This window comes from Chelmon rostratus, chromosome 6 (genome assembly GCF_017976325.1).
Source record: "Chelmon rostratus isolate fCheRos1 chromosome 6, fCheRos1.pri, whole genome shotgun sequence".
NCBI lineage: Eukaryota > Metazoa > Chordata > Actinopteri > Chaetodontiformes > Chaetodontidae > Chelmon > Chelmon rostratus.
The window spans coordinates 18,718,816-18,743,452 of record NC_055663.1 but is presented as its reverse complement, the minus strand read 5'-3'; the positions used below and the strand labels follow the sequence as shown (position 1 = coordinate 18,743,452).

At 39.8% G+C, this 24,637-nt stretch overlaps 3 protein-coding genes across 3 annotated transcripts; all 3 read left to right on the top strand.

Annotated features, from left to right (window-relative positions):
* Window positions 1–1,789: 1,789 nt before the first annotated feature.
* On the top strand, window positions 1,790–15,508 carry LOC121607515 (protogenin B-like). Its single transcript, XM_041938359.1, has 19 exons — window positions 1,790–1,856; window positions 2,567–2,866; window positions 5,878–6,022; window positions 6,178–6,311; window positions 6,399–6,695; window positions 6,870–7,029; window positions 7,166–7,413; window positions 7,973–8,137; window positions 8,413–8,718; window positions 9,626–9,811; window positions 11,701–11,796; window positions 11,917–12,103; window positions 12,353–12,480; window positions 12,642–12,812; window positions 13,319–13,498; window positions 14,406–14,529; window positions 14,637–14,775; window positions 14,903–15,010; window positions 15,098–15,508. Exons 1-19 carry the CDS (start codon window positions 1,790–1,792, stop codon window positions 15,506–15,508), a joined length of 3,552 nt encoding a protein of 1,183 aa, XP_041794293.1.
* A 2,535-nt stretch (window positions 15,509–18,043) lies between these two features.
* On the top strand, window positions 18,044–21,107 carry rsl24d1 (ribosomal L24 domain containing 1). Its single transcript, XM_041938406.1, has 6 exons — window positions 18,044–18,170; window positions 19,423–19,536; window positions 19,622–19,694; window positions 19,789–19,852; window positions 19,980–20,065; window positions 20,426–21,107. Exons 1-6 carry the CDS (start codon window positions 18,090–18,092, stop codon window positions 20,500–20,502), a joined length of 495 nt encoding a protein of 164 aa, XP_041794340.1. The 5' UTR covers window positions 18,044–18,089; the 3' UTR covers window positions 20,503–21,107.
* Window positions 21,108–21,590: 483 nt separating this feature from the next.
* Window positions 21,591–23,615, top strand: LOC121607545 (cAMP-regulated phosphoprotein 19-like). The gene is made up of 3 exons (XM_041938409.1): window positions 21,591–21,749; window positions 22,271–22,393; window positions 22,480–23,615. Exons 1-3 carry the CDS (start codon window positions 21,705–21,707, stop codon window positions 22,648–22,650), a joined length of 339 nt encoding a protein of 112 aa, XP_041794343.1. The 5' UTR covers window positions 21,591–21,704; the 3' UTR covers window positions 22,651–23,615.
* Window positions 23,616–24,637: the final 1,022 nt, after the last annotated feature.

Genomic DNA, 24,637 nt, shown 5'->3' with positions numbered 1-24,637 from the left:
TTCTCCTGCACATAGAATCATTGATAATATAATTTTGAAAAATCTAAGCTATTGAGTAAACACATTACAGGATATTATTAACCTGACCATTGGTTTTGAGCCTTGAGTTACAACTATAAGATTTTAGATGATTAAATCAATAGTTAGCTCTAATCAATACATAATTACACTCCACACTCCTCATTTGATTGGATATTGAAGTGTGGAGGTGCATGTTTGTGGCAGTAATCCCTTAAAATCATTACACAACAATTCATAGACATTGTTGAGAATCAGAGTTACATAATATCTTGGGGAAGGCACAACACATTTTCCGGTCTGAACGTGATGACTGTGTTTACCTGCACCAGTGGATGGGTGTTCTGCTGATACAGCATGGCCGATCTCACAGCTGGAGCCCATTGTGTTGCCTTTGAATGAGGGCCGGGAGACCTGAGGGTCATTGTCACGATGCACGGTTGCCGGATCAATATCTGAATTCATTAGGCAGCTGACTTGCAGCCATCAATATCTCTTCATAATTACCAGATTCTGTGGTGGAAGCAGATGCTGTTTAGTGTGACCTTATTACCAGTGGCCTTTGGTAACAGATAATTCACCATGTTCGTCTTATTTTGTTGTCTTAAATATCTGATGCACAGAAAAGAAGATCTCATTAGGCTAAGTTGCTACATAGGAAGTCGGTAGCTGATTACTGATCAGTTTGTAGTTTGAAAATTACTATATGTAGGTATTTGCTTTATAGACGTGAACAGAGCTTGACATTTATGTGCATTTCAGCTTTATAGAGTGTGTAAGCAGTTTGACTAAGAGAAATAAAAACTCTCAACTTGTTTACTCAAGTCAAGGTAGTCAATTGTATTAGGAAGCCTCAAATCAGAAATTTGTCTGAAAGAGCTTTACAAACTTTACAACATGCCTCCTCCTTTGCCCTTAGACCCTCTCACTGAGAAAGGAAAAATTCCACTAAAATAGGGATCCCTCCTCCATTACAGCCAGGCATACAATAAATGCCAAAAAAAGCAGTAGTAACAACATGGAAAGACAGAATGACAATATAGAATTAAGAGCAGATGAGAGAAACTATGGATCACAGTAGATTTGAAGCAACTTTTAGGTGCAGTCAGCACTAGTGGAACCTGGACCAGTAAACCTGTGCCACAGCTACCTGAACAGTTAGTTAAGCTTTACCTGCACAGACACACACTTAGAATGAGGACATATTACACACACATGGAGAGGCTCGAGGATACCAGAGGAAGAAATTATTGGCTGCTTTTAAGTGCAATTTAAAGAGTTCCTGCCTTGGTGCACTTGCTAAAGTTCCCCATTATTTATGTCTAACAACCAAATGCGAGGATAGAAACACATTATTAGGCCACACAGACCCGGTTTGTTTACAGTGTTATACATGTGATCCTCTTCTGAGGAGATTTTTGCTGCCAGTTTAAACTCCAAGTGAGGATGTAACAGGAAAGTCATCCTATCAGCACATTGAATGTAAAGGCTGTGAAGTTTACCAGTTCTACATTTTGTGACAATTCCTCCTGGGGGCCTCTGGGGGCCCCAGACCACTGAGACGCATCACAGATGTACACGCGCACGCTTGCTTGCGGCCGGTGCTGTCTGCGCATGCGTGGCGGGGCGGGGGTCGGGGAGCCCCCGGCACCCCTGTACGGCCGTTGGTCCTCCGGTGCTGGCAGAAGTGAGTTTGGGGATATACGGACAGCACGCAGGAGAGCGGCGGTTCGCGGTGTCGGGGGAAAAAATGACACAACAATCCGGATAAATGGCGAAATTTAAGATGAAAGACCACCAGCACTGGCTGCTTTTTGTTTTGTTTCTTCCTTTATCAAGTAAGTGTCCATTTTTTGGTTTTGTTACTGATGTTATCGTGTGCTGAGCTGATTACTGGTCTGCGCACGGACTGTTGATTAACGAGGCGTTTACTGCCTATGTAACGTTAGCTGGCTAGTGAAATACATGTAGCGTTAACTATTTCGTTAAAAGTCAGCGTTGTTTTGTGAACCACGTTGACGAAGAGAAGATAGCAAGTCAGGTTGTTAAACTTTAAACGTATACTTTCTATTAGCCCTGTGTTTCTCTGTCATTGAAGCCGGTTAACGCTACCTTTAACTGTTTCTGTCGGTTCGGATGCACATTGACTTCATGTCTGATATTCGTGACAGCAAATTAAACCACCATACATCATTGTTTTTCTGAAAGATAAATATGACAGATAATACAAATATGTTTTTTTATATAAGGGTAGCACATTACACATCAACGTATGGTAACCATCCTTAATACAGCTGCTTTTACTTTAGTGTGTCAGAGCAGTCAGTGTGTCTGTTATACCATGCAATTAATGTTTACCAACAATATCATCCTTTCTGGTCTTTTTTATCATTTCCTCTAATATCAAAGTAGAAATTATTATAATATCCCTGTAGTGCATGATGTATGTGATCTTTCTGGCTATAAAGTTATTGTTTTGCAGCTGCAGTGTCCATTTTTCAGAAAGGTATCCAACTCTCTACTAATATTCTCATCCTTTGTCCTTAAGGTGTTTTATGTTTCAGCGAGTTGTCCTTCATCACAGAGCCCAGTGATGTTACTGCATTACCAAAGGACTCTGCTGTCTTGGACTGTCAGGCTCATGGGCAGCCTCCGGTCACCATCAAGTGGCTGAAAAACGGAGTTCGCTTGGCAGAGAGTGAGCACATACAGTTTCTGCCCAACGGCTCATTGTACATACCAAAGATAAAGCATACCAAGGAGGAATCAGATGAAGGGTTTTACCAGTGCCTCTCCCAGAACAAATATGGAGCTATCCTAAGCCAAAGATCACGCCTGACCATCGCAAGTAAGTATGGAGCTCAGAGTGAAAGGACTTCTCTGAGGCTGGTATGGACTATTCCTGTTTTCCACTGTTGGGAGCAAGATGAGGATGGGTTAAAAGTTGCTGGTGATACACACTTTGTGGTGTCAACATGCAGGCATCAGAATGGCAAGTTCATGGGTTATTAACCTGGAGATGGGAAGCAGATGTACCCCACCCCACTCTTTTTTTCTTTACTGAGGAAAAAAGCTCTAAAGTCTGGCTTTCCATGTTATTGGAAGTTGTTCAGACTTGGCCATGCTTGACTTTAAAGCTGTCAGTCCAGTTATAGGATCATTTTAAGAAACAGTTAAAGTTAGAAAGAGAGTCAATCTAAAAGCTTGTAAATATTCCATAAATAGGCATCCCTGGGTTGGAGTAACTTTCCCTGTTTTGAGCAAAAGTAACACTTGCACACTTATGAAAGTATTCAGGAAACAGGCAAAAGTTAGAAATTAGCCTTCTCTCTGTTAGTGGGAGTGCATTGTCATTGCAGACTGTGGCTCTGTGTAATTGCTGAATGGTCTGCTACACAGAGGAATCTCTGAAAGGCCATTTGCCTTTTAGCCTTTGTTTAGAGTAACCCTGACCGCCCCAGAAGAAAAGGCTAGGTTTTCAGGGCATTTGTTTGTCCACATATCAGTGGACAGCGCAGCTGCTTCTATTCAATGGGCCTGGTCTACCATGGACACTTCACAGGTCTTAGAAGGGATATCCCGTGAGTGGTGCCATGGAAACTAGCATGGCCCTTGAAATATACTGATTTTGACACTGACACTGACACTAAGAATAGAATGTTTGGGGCAATATGTCCTAATACTCAACAGTACACAACTATAAAGAACTAGAAACAACAATTGCACAGAAACAGATTTATAAATATGGAAATCCAAACAGGAAAACAAATCTTATTGGCTTATAGATGCACCAACTCTGCTTTGACAATTTTGTTTCCATTGCTGTCAGTGTATTAAATGGCAACACAGAAATCAGTTTCCTATAAATTGACCACACAAGAAAACACCTTAGAAGTCAAGTTTGGTCTGGAGTCCAGCCTTTGTCAGTGAAAGGGTTAAAGGTTTTCGGTCAGCTGTAGGCGGAGAGTGGAGGATGGGCCTCCTCTGTGCTCCCCTTCTGTCCAGAGGTCCTGCAGGTCAGGGGTCATTAGGGAAAGGCTTTGTGATGTCACAGGCCTGCTGCGGCTGGGCTGCCCTGCTGTTCTCTCTCTTCCAGCCCACAATCCCTTTCACTCTGTCCTCTGTTGCCCTGTCAAGCAGAGCCCTTTTGTTAACGAAAGGCCGGTTTGTCATGTGAATGAACAGGCATGATATTCCATTAAATTTTGTTGGCCTTTTTTAAACATGTTTACATTCAAGAAGTTTAGTGTTGCCTCTAGTTCTAGGACTGCATCACCAGTTTCTGCACCTCTTGAATTTACAGAGGGTGTCAGATATTTCTTACAGTGTTTGTAAAACATGTGTTCTTTGCTATTATAATGTGTTACTACTGTAGCTTTTGATATAGGATATTAACAACATAAGAATCACAAGGTTCTCCTTTGTTTATTGGCTAATAGTAAACTGTCTTCGATCTGACTCCCAGTTTGGGCTAAAATTGAATGGACAGGGGGTAGAAGCGAACTTTGACCTCCTCAGAGAAACCTTTGTGCTGTTTGACCTAGACATTGATTTGTTCTTTACAACAGAGGTGACCATATTAGTGGATCAGTCTGTGCAGGCCGCACCCACCGTCTACATCACTGATCCCAGCAAGAGTGAAGATGGTCTGATATCTCTCAGCAGAGAGTAAACAGCATATTGTTTTTAACTTGTTACCAGGCGCTGGCCACGATGCTCAATGGTCAGCCGTGGTGTCTGGAGATGGAATAGTTCTAGACTTCATCACAATACTGACCATTGGAACATACTTAAATTAATTTTGACTTGTCATTTGGTTGTCATGTACTGGCCCAAAGCCAAAACCTGCTGCCATTGCAGAGGAATAATTCAAACCATGAAGGATTTTTTTTCTGACCCTGGTTTAGGGCAAACCCATAATGCACTTCACATGAGCAAGGCTACCAGTTTGTTTATGTAGTATTGATGAGATTTGGTCTTGAATTAAAGGATTGCTCTTTAATGTGGAGTTTCAGTGGCAGAACAGGGTATTGACTTTCTTTAACATGATATTGACTTCCTTCCTGTGAGTGAGGGGGGAGGCAGAGTTATCACCTTAATGAATGAAGGTCATTGGTCATCTTTTATATAGTTTTCTGGAGATAAAGATTGGGTTTTTTATTTGTGGTGATTATTGAAAGATCTTTTGAATAAAATTGTGTGCAATTGTTTTAGTCATTTTGAAGTACATTTGTACTTAATCAGGGACTGTAGCAGGGCCTAAATAGGACAATTACATATGCACAGCTGTAAAATATATGCAACCTTAAACTGACAAAATGGCATATTTTGATGATAAGTGGTGTGTCATCCCCGACTTCAGCAAGAAATTGGTTTGGTTTTATATCTCAACATAGATATAGATATTTATAGATATTTTTTATTTTTCTATTCCTAGCGGTTACTCGTCCTTCTTATGCAAAGTGAATTGATTGTTTTTTATCCATAACAATGCATCATTCAGTGTCATTCTTCAATTGATCCATTGATTGGACCAGCTGGGCAGTATGGGACCTGATTGCTCATCTGCACAAAAGCAAGATCATTGTGTCTTGCAAAGATCAATTCCTTACATAGAATCAGTTAACATCCATCAAAGTCATTGCTTTGCATGCAAAATGTGTAATATTTTACCAATTTGAGAGAAAATGCTCTGTTTAGTAAGTGGCAAACACAACTGCAGAAATAAATCAGTGTAAATAAACCCACCACTAAAACATATACCTACTGATTTCATAATAAGTTAACGAGGTAGGTTTCAGTTGTGATGTTCTACTGCTGATACCTTCTGCCTTGATTGATAATTTGTTTTTTCCACAGGTATCTCAGAGTTTGTATTGCATCCTGTGCCTATGGTGGTGACTGAGGGCGAAGTGACACGATTCTCCTGTGCAGTCACTTCTAGCCCTCCTGCCACCATCACCTGGGAGCTCAACCAAAGCACATTACCACTGCAGACAAACAGGTACCTGCAAACACGCCTTGAGTCATTTTAGATACTTATAAAAAAATTCTCTTGCTTTTAAAATATATTTGTAACCTAGTAGCAGCTCCCAAATTCTGTTGCTGTCCAAACACACCCTCTAGTTTGATCCTAATGTAACCTTTGTATGTTCCCAGAATAACAGTTTTGCCCAATGGAGTCCTTCAGATCCACAATGTACAACTGGAAGATGCAGGACAGTATCGATGTGTTGCAACTAACATCGGTAGCCGTTTGAAGAGTAGAGAGGCCACACTGACAGTCAACCAGGGTACAGAGACTTCATTAACTGGATTTTAAACCATCATATTATGTTGGGAACGGTTAATTTATTTTTAAATCTTTCCTTTTCTTGTAGGTGCAGGCCCTAAACCACGTCAGAGGCCCAGAATCATTGCTGGACCTCAGAATGTCACAGTTTCTCTTCACCAAACTCTGGTGCTGGAGTGTATGGCCACAGGCAATCCCTGGCCCATCATCTCCTGGAGCCGTGCCGACAGTAAACCAATTGATGTGTACAATGCCAAAGTACTGGGCAACGGGAACCTGGTTATTACAGATGTCAGTTCCAAGCACAGTGGAGTCTACCTCTGCAGGGCCACCACACCTGGAACCCGCAACTACAGTATTGCTGCAGCCAACCTCACAGTTCAAGGTACAGAAAAATCTTGAGTAGTTATACTGCATTCTTATACTCCATGTGCTTTAACACAAAGAACGTTTTGCAGATGTGAACTGATTTTTAGATAGATTTAGAGCTTTTGTTGGCTAACAAATGGCAAGCAATAGACTGTATTTTCATCCCTTTTCTTTTACACCTCTGTTTCAGTGCCACCATCCATTGTCGAGAGGCCTGAGAGTCAAACCCGTCCAAGAGCAGGCACTGCCCGGTTCATGTGCCAAGCCGAGGGAGTGCCCCCGCCACGCATCAGCTGGCTAAAGAATGGGGAAGAGGTTCACTTAAATGGGAGGATAAAGATGTACAACAGGTATTATACAACAGGAGTTGTGGACACAATCACACATAACTGTAGTACTGTTGAAAATATTGGTCTTAATTGAATAAGATAAGTTGCTTTTCTATGGCTAGTACTGATTGTTAATATTTTGTTAATTGTTCCACAGTAAATTGGTGATTACCCAGATCATCCCTGAGGATGATGCCATCTACCAGTGCATGGCAGAGAGCGAACAGGGTTCTGTGCTGTCCTTGGCTCGCCTTATTGTTGTCATGTCCGAGGACAGGCCCAGTGCACCAAGAAATATTCACGCTGAGACCATCTCAAGTTCTGCTATCTTACTGGCCTGGGAGAGACCTCTCTACAATGCAGACAAAGTCATCGCCTACTCCATCCATTATATGAAGGCTGAAGGTGAGACCAAGAGAAAGAACCATTTAAATATGTTTCAAGTTCTTCATTTGAGCTTAATAAGATCAGTTATTGACTAAGAGGGAGGAAGGTGTGATAAAATGCAAGATGGCAGTCAACCACAATAAGCTATCTCACTGCCTCACATATGATCAACTTTCCTTGTTGAAGGCCATCTGTTGTTGCTGCACAGAGCAGAGGTCAAGGAGGACTCAGAAAGGCAACTTCACTGAAATAACAGCGGGCTTAGCCAGCCCATTGTCTGCTCCTCAGCTCATTCTGCTTGCAGTTAAAGGGGCAGTGTATCTTTTTAATAGCCTCACAGTCTTGCAAACCAGTAACTTAAGGAGATATTTAACTTTACTTTATTAAGTCAAGTCTGCTTTTGTAAACACATTTTTAGATGTTTAAGTAGGTCTACTATAAGAGGCTTGGAAGCAGTTATGTGGCTGTGCCTTGCATTACACATGTTCAGCATCAAACCTTCCAAAACACTTCGTCCTACTTCTTTGAATCATTTTAACCTATTTTCTAACCTGCTTTATTTTTTGTTGTGTGTCAGGTCTGAACAACGAAGAATACCAAGTTGTTATTGGCAATGACACAACCAGTTATATCGTTGATGACCTTGAGCCAGCTCGAAACTACAGCTTTTACATTGTGGCTTATATGCCAATGGGAGCCAGTCGTATGTCAGACCAAGTCAGTCAACATACCCTGGAGGATGGTAAGCGTAAAGCATTGAGACTCCCAGCATTCCTTGCAATAAATCACTCTGGTAGTTAAGCTAAAATGCATGCTTGTGATGTGTGTACAGAGCACATTTTGAGTGGACATAAGGGGGATGGGCATGCTGTTTTATAACAATTTTCTGTGTGTTCTTCTCACTAACAGCAAATTTCTGTGAATAATAAATAGAAATATGACAGCATAGTTTGTATTCAGAAACTTCTTCACTACATCAGAGTCAAGTCTATTTCTTATATCCCTGTCTTTCCCCAGTGCCTTTGCGTACCCCAGAGCTAAGTCTGATCAGCCACAGCTCCACAGATATTCAGGTGAGCTGGCAGCCACTGCCTGCCAAGGTGAGCCGCGGTCGGTTGTCTGCATACAGACTGTCCTATCGTACAGCGGCAGACAGCAGTGTCACCTCTGTGGAGATACCTCAGAACAGCACTGAATATCTGCTTGAGGGCCTGCAGCCTGACACCATCTACCTGCTCCGCATGGCTGCAGCCACCCGTGTGGGCTGGTGTGAACCTTCTGCATGGACCTCTCACCGTACACCTAAGACCTCCAGCAGCAAAGGTAAACTTGCAGACGGCTGAAAAGGAAACGCCACAAAGTTTTGAGAGTTGGTGATAAAAAGTTGTATGTTGTTCTTTTCAATGCGATATTATCGCATGGCTATATATAGCAGTTTTGTTCACTTTTCGATTTGTGGCAAAAGTTTTCATGTGTTATTGAATGTATTCTTACGGTGAAAGCAGATTTCTTCTGTAGGGTAAGTAGCAAACAACAAGTACATGGCATGGAATCACGTGGTGCCAAATTGTAACTGGCTATGCTTTTGCTTTTGTCACATCACTGTTTTGTTACTCTTAGAATGCCAGGAGGATCACTAGAGCTCATGCAGTGTGGCCAGCTTATGACTAGAGTTTGCTCTTGTAGCATTGTCCCACAGTCTTTGTGTTGGTTACCCAGGAACCTTTGCCCTTCGCTGTCAGTGATGTTAGAGTGGCCTCAGTCACGGGTCATAAAGAGAGGGCCTCCGGCATCTATGTGGGGGAAAGAATAGCCTCTTTTCATGGCCTGGTGTGTTGGGGGAGGTTGTTTGTCCACCAAAGCTCGATTTCTTTTTTTCAAGAGTTTAGTTAAAAATTTAGGTTATGTAGCACAGCACGGCCGACAGAATTATACTTGTAGAACATTAATATTAGTGAATGAACAGTCTTCTAAAATGTTATTTGTGTTGGTGCATTTTTTCCAATATACTTCTCAAAATATAAGTCTGTCACACCCAAATTTCTTAATTTGTGAGGACACTTCTGAGAAAGCATTGCGTTAGTAGGATAATCTCTCATCCATCCATCCTTTTTCTATACCCACTGTCCTGCTGTTTTTTGTTGTTTATATGTTTAGTCTTTCTTTGTGCTCAGCAATATTTTAAATATGACTGTGTATTGATCCCATGCCTGCTGTCTCTACCCCACAGTGCCTTCAGCCCCTGTTCTTCAACTTGAGCCTCTTAACTGCACCTCCATTGTGGCACGCTGGCAAACCTCCCCAGAATCTGTGGCTGTCCAGGGTTACCGGCTGTGTTACCATGAGGAAGGACAACCAGAGCAGCCCACCATCCAGCTGCAAGCTCAGACCTATACCTACACCATCAGTGGCCTTGGTGAGAGATGCACTTTTGTTGTCATAGCTGTCTAGTTTCGAGATGATTGGAGAGTGGAGCAGATGAACATTTAACATTATATATATTTCACCATGTTAGTGCACTACTATCATTTAGACCTGTGATACTGGCGTCAACAGAGAGTGACCGATGGGATCTTACTCAAATGGTTTTTCCCAATTTAATTCAGTGGGCAGTTGGATCCTGTATTTGCATTTTCACCTTCTGTCCTGATCAATATGGACTGACCCCTCTTGCCAAACCAGCAGTCCTCTTCAGCCTGGCTGTGGTATTGTATGAGATCAGGCTTCCCAGGTTAGAGGTCAGGGTCCAGATGTCCCTCCCACCACCGTTTCCCATACCGCGGCTTGCATAATTACCCCTTGCCATTGTGTTGTGTTCAGGGCCAGTCCTGCCCTGTAAGACCCTGGCCACTACCCCCCTTTAGCTGGACACTGGAGCACACAAACAAAGCCCCCTGGGATTGGCCAGAGCTGGACCGAGCCACTGACCTCTAGCCGTGAGACAGCAGTCCTGGATTAGGACCTTGCCCCCACTGGTCATCTGTGCTGTCCATATAAATAACCCACAGCAATCTATATGCAATATGAACCAGGATCATACTGATCAAAACTGTTAACAATATCATTTTGTCTGATTTGAGTCTTCAAGCACAGCGTGGCTCCTACTCAGTCCATACACAAAAAGTTGAAAAGGGTAGATTGTTAGTAACTATTTTTAATTTATCTGTGTTCGTAGTAGCTTCAGTATGTTTCAATATTGATAAATACGCAAGCTGCTGTCACTGGTTCCACAATATCACTGATCTCAATATAAGTTCTGTTTTGGAGCCATGTTTCTTTCTGTGTCGCTCCAAGTTTAAGGCTATAACACAAGGGCAGTAGGAAGAACGTGAAAGAGGGAACAAAAGGGGCCCAGCTCCCACTGTCCTGTGCCCAGATTCCTTGTGTTCTATCTTGGCCTGACCTGGTGACCCCAGTCAAACCCCCCCAGTCCCATGGGCCTAGGATCCCAGCAGCTGAACGCTGCCTCTGGCCCAGCCCCCACAGCAGGCCTGGACACCGCCTTCACTGGTCAATATCCACTGGCCGACCTTTCACACTGGAGGCATAAAACAAACCTTAACACTCCCTAAAAACGTCCTGATTAAGGAGCTATGTCAATGGTAGCTAAAACACAAACTTTGATTCCATATTTAATTCAAAGTTTACCAAGCCCAGACCTCAGTCGTCTTTCTGATGTCTTTAAGTCAGCACGTGATACAGCCTTCTTTCTATACTCCATTATTTCTTTTCTTATTACTGTTGGTTTTTATGTTTACAGTACAAACAAGATCACATTCTACCTCATCTCACCTATGTTGTTCCCCTCAAATTTAGTGATTTGTTTTGTGAGCACGACCTATTTCATAGGGTTTTATAGTTGTAAAATCTTTATAGGCTTTCAAAAGGAAAAGACAGTATAATTTTGTGATAATTTTAATAGAGCTTATTGATCATGTCTCCGTATTTACTGGGCCTTGGGGCCGGTTGATCTGTCTCATGCTCCTTACACATGACAACGCATGATAAATGAGAGGTTGGGGGTGACTGAGGAGGACAACGGCCAGTTAAGACCTAACCTCCCCCTGAGCTAATTGTCAATGTGTCTGACTTTTTTTTAAATAGATGCTGCTGTAGTTGTTTGGTATTTTATTTGATTTTTTATCTTTCAAGCTTTGTTATTATTTATCAAATATTTGGCTCTTTTTGGACCATTGGTTTGTAAAATGTTTTGTGCAGTCATTGTAATGGCAATTTGACCAATCTTCAGTTTTAGTTTTAACAACATGGCTGGAAATGGCTGAAAACTGATTATTTGTATTTCAGATCCAAGGAGAAAGTATCATGTCAAGATTCTGGCTGTCAGTCAAGCTGGAGATGGTTATCAGGCAGACCAAACAGTCAGCACTCCAGGATGTGTGTGTAAGTACTTTTCTCTATTGTGTATTTCAAAAGTTATAAATTTAAAATGGAGTACAACCTTTTCTCAGATTGTGATACTGTATGTGATTAAAATGTATTCATTTTGCTTCCATCGTGCAGCGGCTCGAGACCAACCGGCAGCATCCCCTCCACCTCCAGATCACGTAACTGTCTTGGCCAACAATTCATCTGCTGTGTCCCTGCGCTGGAGCCGTCCTGCTTTCCCCTCTGGAAAGGCTGTTAGCTATACAGTCCGCTGTACACCTGTAGGCACCCACAACGCCTCTGCTGTACGCTACCTACAAATGTAAGTTGAGAACCAAAGAAATTCAGTATTTTGCCTCTGGCATGACAAATAAAGCCTCTGAAAGAGTTTTTTTGTTTGGCTGTCTAAGTATTTACATTATGTTACACTGCGTGTTTGTGGACATGCCCCTTGTACTTTTTATCATTGGTTGTTTGTAGTACAACCTACAGTTGCACATTTTATACAGTGGGTAGTTCTGGAGTTTGGGCTTCCAAATGGCCATAATGTAAGAATTTTGTTTATCCACAGTACCAAACAGAGTGTGATGATTCAGAATTTGGATCCAAACACTCGCTATGAGATTGTTGTGCGTCTCCATGTGGACCAGATGTCGAGTCCCTGGAGCTCTGTTCTTTACCATCGGACTCTGCCAGCAGGTAATAACTTTGACTAACTATAACTAACTAACTATTAACTATTTCGCTTTGGAAGCCTCTATTTCCTCTACCATGCAGACACAAATCAGATTATATGCCTGTTTCTCAGTAAATCTTTCAGCAAGTGTTGTTTATTATGAGTGTGTTTGCTCTGTGTACAGCACCTAGCCAACCACCCACAGGAGTGCGAGTGAGTCTGATCGAGGAAGACACTGCCCTGGTGTCCTGGAGGGAGCCCACAGAGCCCAATGTGATGGTTACACATTATACCATCCTGTATGCTACCCAGAAAGCCTGGTTGGCTGGACACTGGCAGATCGTGCAGAGGGAGGGTGAGTAGCGCACTGGATCATGTTATCTGTAAAGTTAGTGATGCAGAATGTATTTTGGGGGAAATATATGTGCCAGCACCACCCCTTACAATCACCTAAAGTAACCATATTTAAAATTTGATTTAAAAAAGATACTCAATAGCAAAACATTATATACATGAATATGAAAACAGGCAAGTAATGCCATATAAGAGATTTACAAAATTCCATTAAGGACATTAAACTAAACACTGGATATTCTTAAAGCACCTTTGTCCACTATAGTATGAGTATGGGAATCCTTTAGGGTAACTTGTAAACTATAAGAACCTTTTGTTTTCCGGAAACATTTTAACGTATCTTACTAAGATATAAGTGTATCACCAACTACATAGAGACGGTCTTTCACCACTCTCCAATTTCAACTGTAAAATAATACATGCTGTCTGCACATATTTATGCAAGATTACGTGCACCTGTATCAGTTTCCTTTATTTCTAATCCTTGTGGTGTGTTTCTGTTTACAGGCAGCCATACAATGGCCCTGCTGGAGAAGCTTGAGCCGGGGAACGTCTACGTTGTGAAAATCTCTGCCTCCAACCAGGTCGGTGACGGGCCTTTCTCAAACATTGTGGAGCTGGCACTGAAGCATGGAAACACCCACCGCAGCAAGAACCCCAGGCACTCTGACAGCTTCCCAGATACAGGTAAGCTTCATGAAACACCTGAGTGCACATGATGGAGTCTTGGACGAGTTTGATTCATTTGTGATATCAAGCGTAATTTATAACTATATTGAAATGAAGCTATATTTGAGTGTTAATGTTGTCTGTTTAAAATTAATTTGAATTTTCCATATGGGACTTTCAAAAGAGATATTTCTCAGGCTATGTAATACTAGGTTTGTGATGCTATTTTGGATTCATTTGAGTTCATATTTATTAAATCCATGTGTCTTGACAAAACTGCATTTTCACAGTGAGGTGATTTGTTTATTGCTGGACGTATCCACAAAGCCGATTCTGCCACAAGTACAGATTTATAATTTTATAAGATAATAAGATTTTTTATGGTCTATGGAGTAAATGAAGGTTCTTCTCTGGTAGGAAACAAACCACTAGGAGACATAAGTCAGCAGCACTTATTTACCCTTTTAATTAATAAACCAAACAGTGTATGCACAATAAAGAGTTGTAGGTTTTGATTAATGTTATTTTTATCATTTTTACAATTAAATTCAATTTTAAGTTTAAGATAATTTTCAAGATAAGATTTCAAATCTTGTTTTTTTATTTTCTGGAAAAAGGTTAGGTTTTTTTTAGCTTTAGTAGTAGTATTCGCTTATTTAAGGTAGGAATATGAGGAAGTTTTTTTTCTGATAAAAGCTTACTGTAATGTTTAATGCACATCAAGGCCCTCACGCAGTGTTTATCATGATCTGCAAACAACAATAGATGAATGTGAAGGTGTGTTAAAGAGCAGTTTCTTGGTTGAGAGTATTAACTTCTCTTTTCATTTACTGTGATCTTTCTTCTGCATTTGAGTTTTCTTTGAATAATAGTAACTAATGTGTAATTATTTCCCATTTGACACACTGTGCTCTTTATCTTCCAGTGTTCTCTGATGGTCTCTACCACATAGACCAGAGGTCTATGACAGGAATCATTGTTGGTGTGAGCATCGCCTTGGCCTGTATTGTTATGTGTGCGCTGATCCTCATCAGTAAGGGCAGACCAAGGTACTGGTAATAATCATTTGGAATAATGAAACACAGTTGACAGAGTACATCAGGAATACGTTTTCTCCTGATATTTGTTTACATTATTTTCTTTGTATGGCTAATAGAAAATCCTCCAGTCCCAAAGTCATTGGCATGGGAGCTGCTGAAGATCCACGTGCTGGTTTGTCCCGGCCCAATGAACACCTTACAGAGAATGTTGAAGCCCTTATACCCATGATAAGTGCTCACTTTGTGGATGCCAAGGTGAGACAAAAACAAACCACAGTGAATGATATAAAGCTCTGTTTCACAGTTACGTGTTTTATGTTCAAAAGAGCACATGACTAGAAAAAAAATCTATATTTCTCATATATTTTCCCATTTTTTCCAGGGTGGATCCAACATTGTCATAAATAGTGCCGGTCCAGTCATCAGCACGAATCAAAGCAAGAGGTGGCTGCTCTTCCAGAGGGATGTCATGAATCCTGCTGAAAGTGATGTGAGTGATGCAACATTATTCTGGTCAATCTGCTTTTTTTCCAGTCAGATTTCTCTTTTATCTTAATTTCAATTCTATCCTCCGTAGGTTTTGACGAGAGCCAGCTTGTACGAGGCTGGGAAGACCGTTCTGAGGTATGAGGAGCATTTAGGGTCAGCGCCCCTGCCACCTTCGTCTCGGGAGATCATCTATGGACCTTTTCACTCGGAGAGCTCTCACACCAGCGAGGGCAGCCAAGAGACGGGAGACTCTGGACACTACTCCAATGAAGAAAGCAACGAAGAGATGAGCAACCCAACCAGCCAACGCTCCAGACCTGAATCTTTTGAGACCGACCATGTTACCACTGTCGCTGAGCTGAAGCAGTCTTTTGAGGTGGAAAATGAGGAGATGCTGAGCCATTCCCTCCATCACTCTGCCCCTGATGTTGCCCAGCTCTGCTGCACCCCAGAGGGCTCTCATACCGCCCTCCACACATCCCAGGTAGTAGGCTCGTGACATCACCTGGCCTAGATCTGTCTCCACCAGCCGACGCTAAGCCACTTCTACCTTTGCTTCCTGAGTTGAGCCCCTTGGTTGTTTCCTGAGGCGAAATGGATCAGGAAGCCAGCTGCTGTGATGGAGGAAATGTGCTTTTGCTTCGGATATACCTCAGGATTTTGAATGAATGTTTGTTATAACATTTTATTTCCATTTTTTTAACCTTCTACCTGTTTGTCTGTGTTTGGCGTTGTCTGTCCTAAACCAAAGCTCACCCATGATGAATGTTAAAAAGAATGTCAGAAATGTACTGTGATACATTTTCATTATATTTAATTACTTTTCACTGGAGCAGAGGGTGTAGTTGAGCCCTTTTGACTGATTATCTACCTCCATGTTCTGTTATTGTACATACATTACTACCTCCTTTTCACCACGTATGGTGCAGTATTATCTCAGACTCAGGGGACAAGGTGAAAACATTTCATTGCCATGTCTTGTTGCTTCTTGTTGGGGCGCTCTTCTCCAGAGGTCCTCCTTTTTTAAAAATTCTCCAAACTTTTTATTTTCACGGTTGGAAGAGCTTTCGTTTCACATTGTTTGAATGATGTATGTTGTGAAAATAACAAGTGCATTAGATATTGTCAAACTATTTGAGCTTTATCATACAATATCGTTTGGCATTTTCAGTGCACTGAACTCAAAGCTTTAACATGGCCTTAATATCGAAAGGGCTTTGCATACTATAGAAGATGAGATCCAAAGACGTGAAAAATTGTGCCCAAAGAGTTTTAGATAATACAATAGATATTCTAAGGCAACCAAAAATATAATTGATGTACACTGAGGGTGCATCTGCCAAAATATTGTTCTTGCCAATGATGTAAATTTCCCTTAGAATGCTGGTTTGAATGCTTTTCTCAGTGTAAATATTCTTGATCCTTTATTCTGGTGAAAGCTTTAGCACAAGTCTCCCTGGCTTGTGTTCCATTTGCCTTCTAGACCATTGCTAAACGCAGCGGTGATGCCGATGCTATTATCCAAAGAGTTGTCTCCTTCCTCAGATGGGTAAGGCTTTTCATTCAGTTGATCCTTGGTACTATGAGGTGGAAATTACTGACACAAGACCAAAGATCCAGTGTGTCCTGCCAGTGATAGATGATGATATTTATTCTTTGTTTAGAGAATCATCTGTTACCGCTCACCAATATTACTGTTTGGGGAAGAATTCTCTTTCTCTCTCCATAATATTTCCTGTCCAGGTGTGACAATGAAGGATTCTGACTATCAAAATGGAAACCCTATGTGTGAAGAGCAACATAATCAATTTTTATATCTTTGTAATACAAATAATCCTAACCAAAGAAACTTGAAGTCTCTGTTATTTAGTGATTTTCTTTGGTTTTCATTTACATTATTTGCATTTAAATGTGATATAATTTCCAATGGTTTTGATTACTAGAAAGGCGTTATTACATTTTCTTTTTTAAAAGCTTGAGGTGTCATAAACTGTTCTGCTGTTTTTATCCCCATGAGATTTCACCCGAATGGTACCTAGGTTACATTGGAAATTTTAATTTAGATTGTCTTTTTAGCATGTTGTAAACAAAAATATTTCCCAAATTTAATGTGACATTTTACAAAATGAATAAGGCTGGTTTCAAGTTTCAAGTTTGTCTGTGTAATGCATTAATATAAAGGTTAACTGTAAGCCACAGGTCATTTGGCTGACTTTACTCAGGTGCCAAATGTAGATTTAGATTATAGACTTAACTGTTATTATTTAAGTTATGGTTTTCTGATATTTCTGCTTTTGAATACCAAAATACATCTTTTAAGCCAAAGTGGGCAACAAGACAAATTATTTTAAGTGTTGAAATGTTGCAACAGACTTTTTTGATACTCTCAAGATGATCACAAAGACTAGATAATAAAATTGTTCTTGGAAAAATACATTTTGTGTTGTACTTTGTTTTCTTGCGTTTATTAGTGTGTGTGTGTGTGTGTGTGTGTGTGTGTGTGTGTGTGTGTTTGTGAGCAAATGAAACTCCTTTTTAGATATTTATTTAAAAGTAAATATGATAAGAAATATTTTTTATTTTACCAATGTATACTATATATATTTACATACTACACGTACAGCTTGTTAGTAACTATGGACTTTGTGAATGGGTGGCAAACAATAAAAGTGTTTATTAGATGCTGAGCTCAAATATAAGCCTGTAAACAAACCCAAAAAGGCAAGAGTTTCAAAGATTTTACTCTATCTGTGTGGTTAATTATTTCAGAATTCCTTATTAATTTATTTAAAATAAATATCGACCACATTGGGCCGTCTTATATTGTTAAGGGCATGCCATACTGAACAACGTGAGGTTATAATCTATACAGTCATTCAGGAGAAGAGTCCACGTCCATCTAAGAAATTAACATAAATCCTGTGTGACTGTGAATCGTTTGGAAGTAGAAACAAAATGTCCAGCAGGGGGCAGCAGATATTCAACAGGCGCTTCAGCGGCCAGAATCAGAAAGGAGAAGAAATAGAGACGGGGCGGTCTTGTTTGTGTCGGTTGTCGCACGCAGCGCCTTTGCTGTAAAAATGCGCATCGAAAAGTGTTATTTCTGCTCGGGACCTGTGTACCCCGGACATGGGGCGATGTTTGTACGGAACGACTGTAAGGTATGGTACTGCCTTTCTGCCTGAATAATACTGTAGCTTTAACAGAAGCTCAAGTTTGACTGTTAGTGTTGGCCTTTTAGGTAGCTGGCTAATGTTAGCTTGCTAACTTAACGTGCTGTATTCACTCACGTGGGATGAAGACGGGGTATTACCAGCTGACAGATAGTAAATAACTTAACGTAGTGATTGTCTCCTTCAGTGTTCTGTTATTTAGCAGCAAATGAATAACGTTAACGTAACGATTTACGAAGCACGTGCTACCCTTTAATATGGATGAATCTGATGAAGACTCTGGACATTTAACTAGCAGGGCCTCGGTTTTGGGTTATGGAGTAATTGCGCCCTCTGAAGGTTCGCTGTGAAAACTGGAGCTTGAAACTACAGACTGGACAAATCAAAACACTCCCACAGACATAGCTCTGAAAATCTAATTTACTTTTTAAAGTTTATAATGTCTGTTAAGATTGTGTCAGCCAATCTTTGTTTGTCTCTCGTTTAATGTGTATTTTCTTTTTTGATCTGATTTTTCACTTTTTTACTTTGCTATTTGTGATGACTGATATTATAGCCTAACGTTCATTTTATGTTTGCTTTTTTTTAACTGATGGAATTACTTGTAACTATTTTAGCTTGTTTTATATTGTATGTCCTGCATTTACTTTTATTATTCGTGCTTATTGCTATTGAATTTTATTCAGTGGTTGTAAGCATTGGTTGTATTCTTTCCTTACATTCATAATTTTCATGTTTACACTGTAAACCTTGTACAGCTTTGGCAGTACCGTATGTAACACAGGATGGTCATGCCAATAAAGCAAATTTGAATTTGAGAAAGAAAAAAAAGTATAGTGTTACTGAAAAGGCAGCTGCAGGATCAGTATTTTAGCTTTATATAAACCCTTTTTGTAATATAGATTTATGAAGCTGATGCCAAGGTAATAATAGGGTGAAGCTGTTTTACGGACTACCTATATTGCCGTTTCTTTACGCTTCCTGAACAACATGAATGCCAATGTATGCCAGTGTATCTGTAACAATCTTATATTAGATTATATGCTGTCTGATATGATTAAATATGTGCAAAGATGGGGAGCGTGTAACTTACAATGAATGTAATGTCAAATCTTTAATGCAGAATATTTCAAAGTTGAAACTCAACTTTGTAGAACTTTGTAATTCCACAATCCCAAACTCCTTTTATCCTAGAAAAGTTGAGTTTTGAGTTAATTTTTCCTACACACTTTTTATTTAGACATTCAGATTCTGCAGATCAAAATGCATCAAGAACTTCAAGAAGAAGCGTAACCCAAGAAAAACAAGATGGACCAAAGCATTCAGAAAGGCATCAGGAAAGGAGTTGACAGTGGTGAGTTGGTTATCTACAGATTCCTTATCTCAGAGTCATTAATACGTTTTACTGTTACTTATCCAACAAACATCCTCTCTTTAAGGATAACTCTTTGGAGTTCGAGAAACGCAGAAACATACCTGTTAAATATAACCGGGATCTCTGGGAGAAGACAGGTAATGTATATATTTCTCACATGATTGAGGTAAAAATATTTTGTCATGTGATTTTTGAACTAAAGAGTCGATGTGTCACTTTTGATTTCTACAGTGGAAGCAATGAAGAGGGTGGAAGAGATAAAACAGAAACGACAGGCAAGGTTTATTATGAACAGGTGAGCAAGTCCTCTTTTGAGTTACTCTTTTACAGCTACTGTCTTACGTTAAATATATATATATTATAACAAAATTGGTATTGACAGTGCTTGCCTTGCATTTACTGTTTTCATCACCACTTTATAGATTAAAGAAGGGCAAAGAGTTGGAGAAGGAAGAGGCCATCAGCGAAGTGAAGAAAAATATACACCTCATCAAAGCACCACATGCAGGTAAGAATCTTTAGTCACCAAATAGGCAAGTTATACAGGTGAGCCTCATTATTGTGTACAATTTACAGCATTTGAATTGATGACATTGATTTTACACACACGCACACACAAGGTATAGTCCAGTGTGACAGTAGCAGACATAACAGACACACATGCACACTGTATAGCCCCTCTCACTGGAGGAATGGAATGGAATGAAACGTCAGTTTTTCACAATTTAGTGGTGATGGATTTTTTCCAGTCGTGGATTATTAAAAAGACAATCCAACTAGGGGAACAGATAAAATTCTGTGTAATGGAAGTCCTTAAGATTAGTCTGTAATATCAGCATTATTCACATGTGTTTTGTTTTTTTTACAGGAAAAGCCAAACAAATGGAAGCCAAAATGGTGCAAAAGCTACAAGAAGACGTGGACATGGGGGATGAAGATAATTAATTTTGTACCCAAGGGGGTTTCCATTTGTGTGATATGACTTGTGAGCATTGTACTTCTGTCTGGAATGAAACTTTCCATATGGCTGATGATGATATGGCTTGCTGTACAAGCACCAAAAGCATTGACCTAACAAAGATCTCCAAAGCAACAACAATTAACCAAGTATCTCCCAGGTATTTATTTCTGGGTGATAGTTGGGGCTGTAAGGAATATACTCTATCCTGTTGCATAATATAATGTATTACAGTAATGCAGAAAATGTTAAAAGGTAACCTACAAAAAATTAAACATCTTTTGGGAATTGGTCTTAAGTTGGTCTTGTTTTTTGTGTTATCTCCACTGTAACCACAGATAAATTCAATCTTGAATATGTGTTAAAAGTATGACATACCATAAAGCATTTTACTTTTACATCTGGATTTTGCTGATAAACCCTTTGTGATGGTTGTATTAGTATTAACATTATGGAGAAAGAGAAGGTTAGCTAAGCTTTCATACACTGCACACAAATTATACATAGTGTGATATAAGCACATGAAGTGTAGTGTACACTGCTATCAGCAAAAAAAAAAAGCATTTGGCCTATATTCATAATTTCCACATCTGTCACTCATTCAACCACAAGTACTCAATAATAGCCACAAAATGTATGTAAAAGTTATCAAAACATTTTGCTTCCCATTCTTAACCGGTGCTGGTATCACTAATACTGTGAAAAATAAAAGCATAATTAATCCTTTATTTTCCAAAGCCTTTTTTTCCTATAAATTACTCAGATAATGATTTAGACGAAATTGACGTGTTTTACTGAGGCAATAATGAGTCAACGGAAAGTCTTAAGAATTTTTCTGTGTTCATATTTTTCAGATTTTATAAGAATATTTTCAGCATATCAAAGATATTATACGGATGTAGATTTTGCGTTTATTGCCTTTCAAATCATAAAGGCGTGAATCAATAACTCAACACCTTCATGTATTGTCCAAATCTAAGATACACTATAAAAGTATATTTGCCCCACTGTCTCTCGCATCTGCTTCTCTGGTATCGATTCACTGGCCTGTTGCTGGACAGGCTGCATGACAGGCTGCTGCCCTCGCCCGCCTAGACGCTGCCAGTAGCACCTTTCAACTGCCAGAAGAGCTGGTTGAACGATTAATTACATCCAATTTTTGCGAGCAGAGCAGGGATTCAGTATAGTTATGTCCGAAGAGGTTGAAGGAACGAGGACTTCTGAAGAACAGCAGGTAAATTGTAACAACGAACTGCAAATTTAACTACTTAGCCGGTGCTACCAGCACGTCGAATCTGGTAAATTAGCCAGAGGCTAGCTGGAAGCTAGTTAGCCAGTAGCTAACATTCTACTCTTTGCTAATGTAATCAACGATGTAATTAGCTAATTAGCTACCAGCGCTTGATGGTGAAGCAAAACAAAAACCCTGCTTTTTGGAGTAAACTAGTATATTGCCGCAGTCACTTGCAACTTGATTTATAGCTTAGCTAACATTGGATGACACTGTAGCTAAACATGCTAAGTTAAATGGCAAGATGAATGCTAGTGCAAACACCAGTTGGAGTTTCCCCTCATGGCGGCGTCTGCATTCTGTGCAACATAAATAGTACCCATGTTAGCTGTAACTCTCTGAATACATATTGCAGTTTCCTTAATCACTAATGTCATATGCACTTTTAGCAAAACTTAGCAGCTTTTCTCCCATGTCAGCTTAGTGGTCATTTGCCATCCATACACTCTGTGTTCGTTGAGCAGGAAATGGAGGACAAAGTAATCAGTCCGGAGAAAGCAGAGGAGGCCAAACTGAAGGCCAGGTATCCTAACCTTGGAGCCAAGCCTGGAGGTTCAGACCTTCTGAGGAAAAGACTTCAGAAAGGGGTGCGTTTCATACCTAAAGTCTGCTTATCTAAACAATACCAGTTGCAGTGTTCTCACTTGGTGGCTTTTTTTTTTGTTTTTTCCAGCAAAAGTATTTTGACTCTGGTGACTACAACATGGCCAAGGCAAAAATGAAGAATAAACAATTGCCATCAGCCCCAACGGAGAAGACAGAGATCACAGGTGGGCACATCCCAACACCTCAGGACCTGCCTCAAAGAAAGACTTCAATTGTTGCCAGTAAACTGGCTGGTTGATGGTTTTATGTTTATTGTTTTGTTACCATTCCAACCCCCACTTCATTTCTACTTGCCGTTTACGTTTTTGTTCCTTTGTCACCTGCGTATGTATTCTCTAAGAACAAGTCATGTACCAAGTCAAGTTCTTGAGGAAAAATGGCAACTGTCAGGCACTGAATTGTCAGTGAGTTAAATTCAACAAAGTCGTAGCTGAAAATGTTTGTCAAGATTGTAAAAAAGACTGAGTAGCGGTTAATTAAATATGAATGGATGTTAGTGCTATCTTATTTTCCCAGAACGTTTTCACTTTTAAGCATATGCCTCCATGCACAGCAGCTGAAGAGCCTGTGCAGATAATCTGTTTTCATCACCACGAATGAATCTTGTTCCACTATGTCACTGATAATTACAGAGGCAAAAATACTGATGAATTATGACCACAGAGAAAACATTATCAGTTTGCACTGATGTATGTGTGAGGTAGAAGTGTAATTTACAGATATGCCTTTGACTCGTATTCACTCGCTCATATGGAGGCATGTCTGTTTAAATAGTGAAAAGTGAAGTAATCCTGCTTTGTTTTTTGGTTTTCTGATCCTTAATTGTGTGTCCCTTTCTCTCTCTGTGAAGCTGTTTGATTCTGTGCTTTCAAAGCATTTAAGATTAGACCACACACACGTTGTAGCCAGTTGTATTTTAACTCATTTTAGTGACGTTGGTTTGCAAAGACTTGCTGCTGGTCTCCATTTCATCCCAACCTTTAAAATGGCCTTAAAAGTAATGAACCCTCTTGAGCAATATTTGCTCCCTCAGTGAGAATCTTAGTTGTGAATTTTGCCTGAAATGTCTGTTCACTGTCTGACTGGAATCACTTAGGATTTTATGGAAAGAAACTCCCTTGACATGTCTGGAGTGTGCATGTGCATTTATTGTGCAGTCACACTGTGCCATTTGTTTTGTAAATAAAATAGTTTTGCATAATATCTTATAAGTACATGTATTCAATTGATTGTGTCCTTGCATTTATTTTTGCACTCAAAAGTTACAATGACAAACCTGTCTTCACTAAAAAGAGTAGTTTATGCTGTACTGAAGTAGAAGCCAAACATGATAAAAAAAAAAATGCCTCCATCTGATGGAAGGATGAAGTTTAAAAGATCTAGTTCAAAATCCAAGGTGATCCTGAGAATTCCAGAGGAAAACAACTGTACCTCCACCTGTTGGTGCATTTTCATAGTATATTAGCCAGTATGTAATAAAATATTCATATTAATATGGTCCTATTGTTATGGCATATTGAAAGATATTACATTTAAGTTAAACACAAACACGACAACACCATGAAAATATAGAAGTAAGAGCAGTCAGTCATATAGACATGTAGCATGCACCCATTTACAATGCTATATGACTAATGCCTTCATCAGTAACTACTGTTTCATATGGATGGACTCAAGTCCCTTGCATCTAAAGCCTTTTCCTGCAAAGTAAAAGCCATTAGGAGCATTTATAGTACAGATATTTTCATGTGAAATGTACCAAGCAGTACAAAATGAAGTTTCACAAATGTGCAATACAATACTTGAGCAGGGCCTGAAGGAGTGGGTGGAAGGGAGGAGGGTTATTTTACCCAGTATTTTAATCAAAAGGGGAAAAAAATAAAGGCAGACTGTCCATATTAAGGATAACTAGACCATAATTACTGTTAACAAAAAGTAAATTGGATGTTGAAATGGCAAACTTTAACAATTTCATGTTAGAGCTAGCTAGCTATACTGCATTAACAAGTCTCAAATCTTATTAGATAGCAATACCAGCATTTTTTCTGATGTGGACTGGCAGTCATGATGATAAGGAAACTGTGATGAATTATAGTAGAAGAAGCAAAAGTACGTAGTTACACTGCTCTAACATTCAGTTTTAATTTTTATTCTGGTAAAATTATCATACATGACCAGAGTAAGAAAATTACTAGACCTGATGCCAATGCAGTGTGATTTCCATC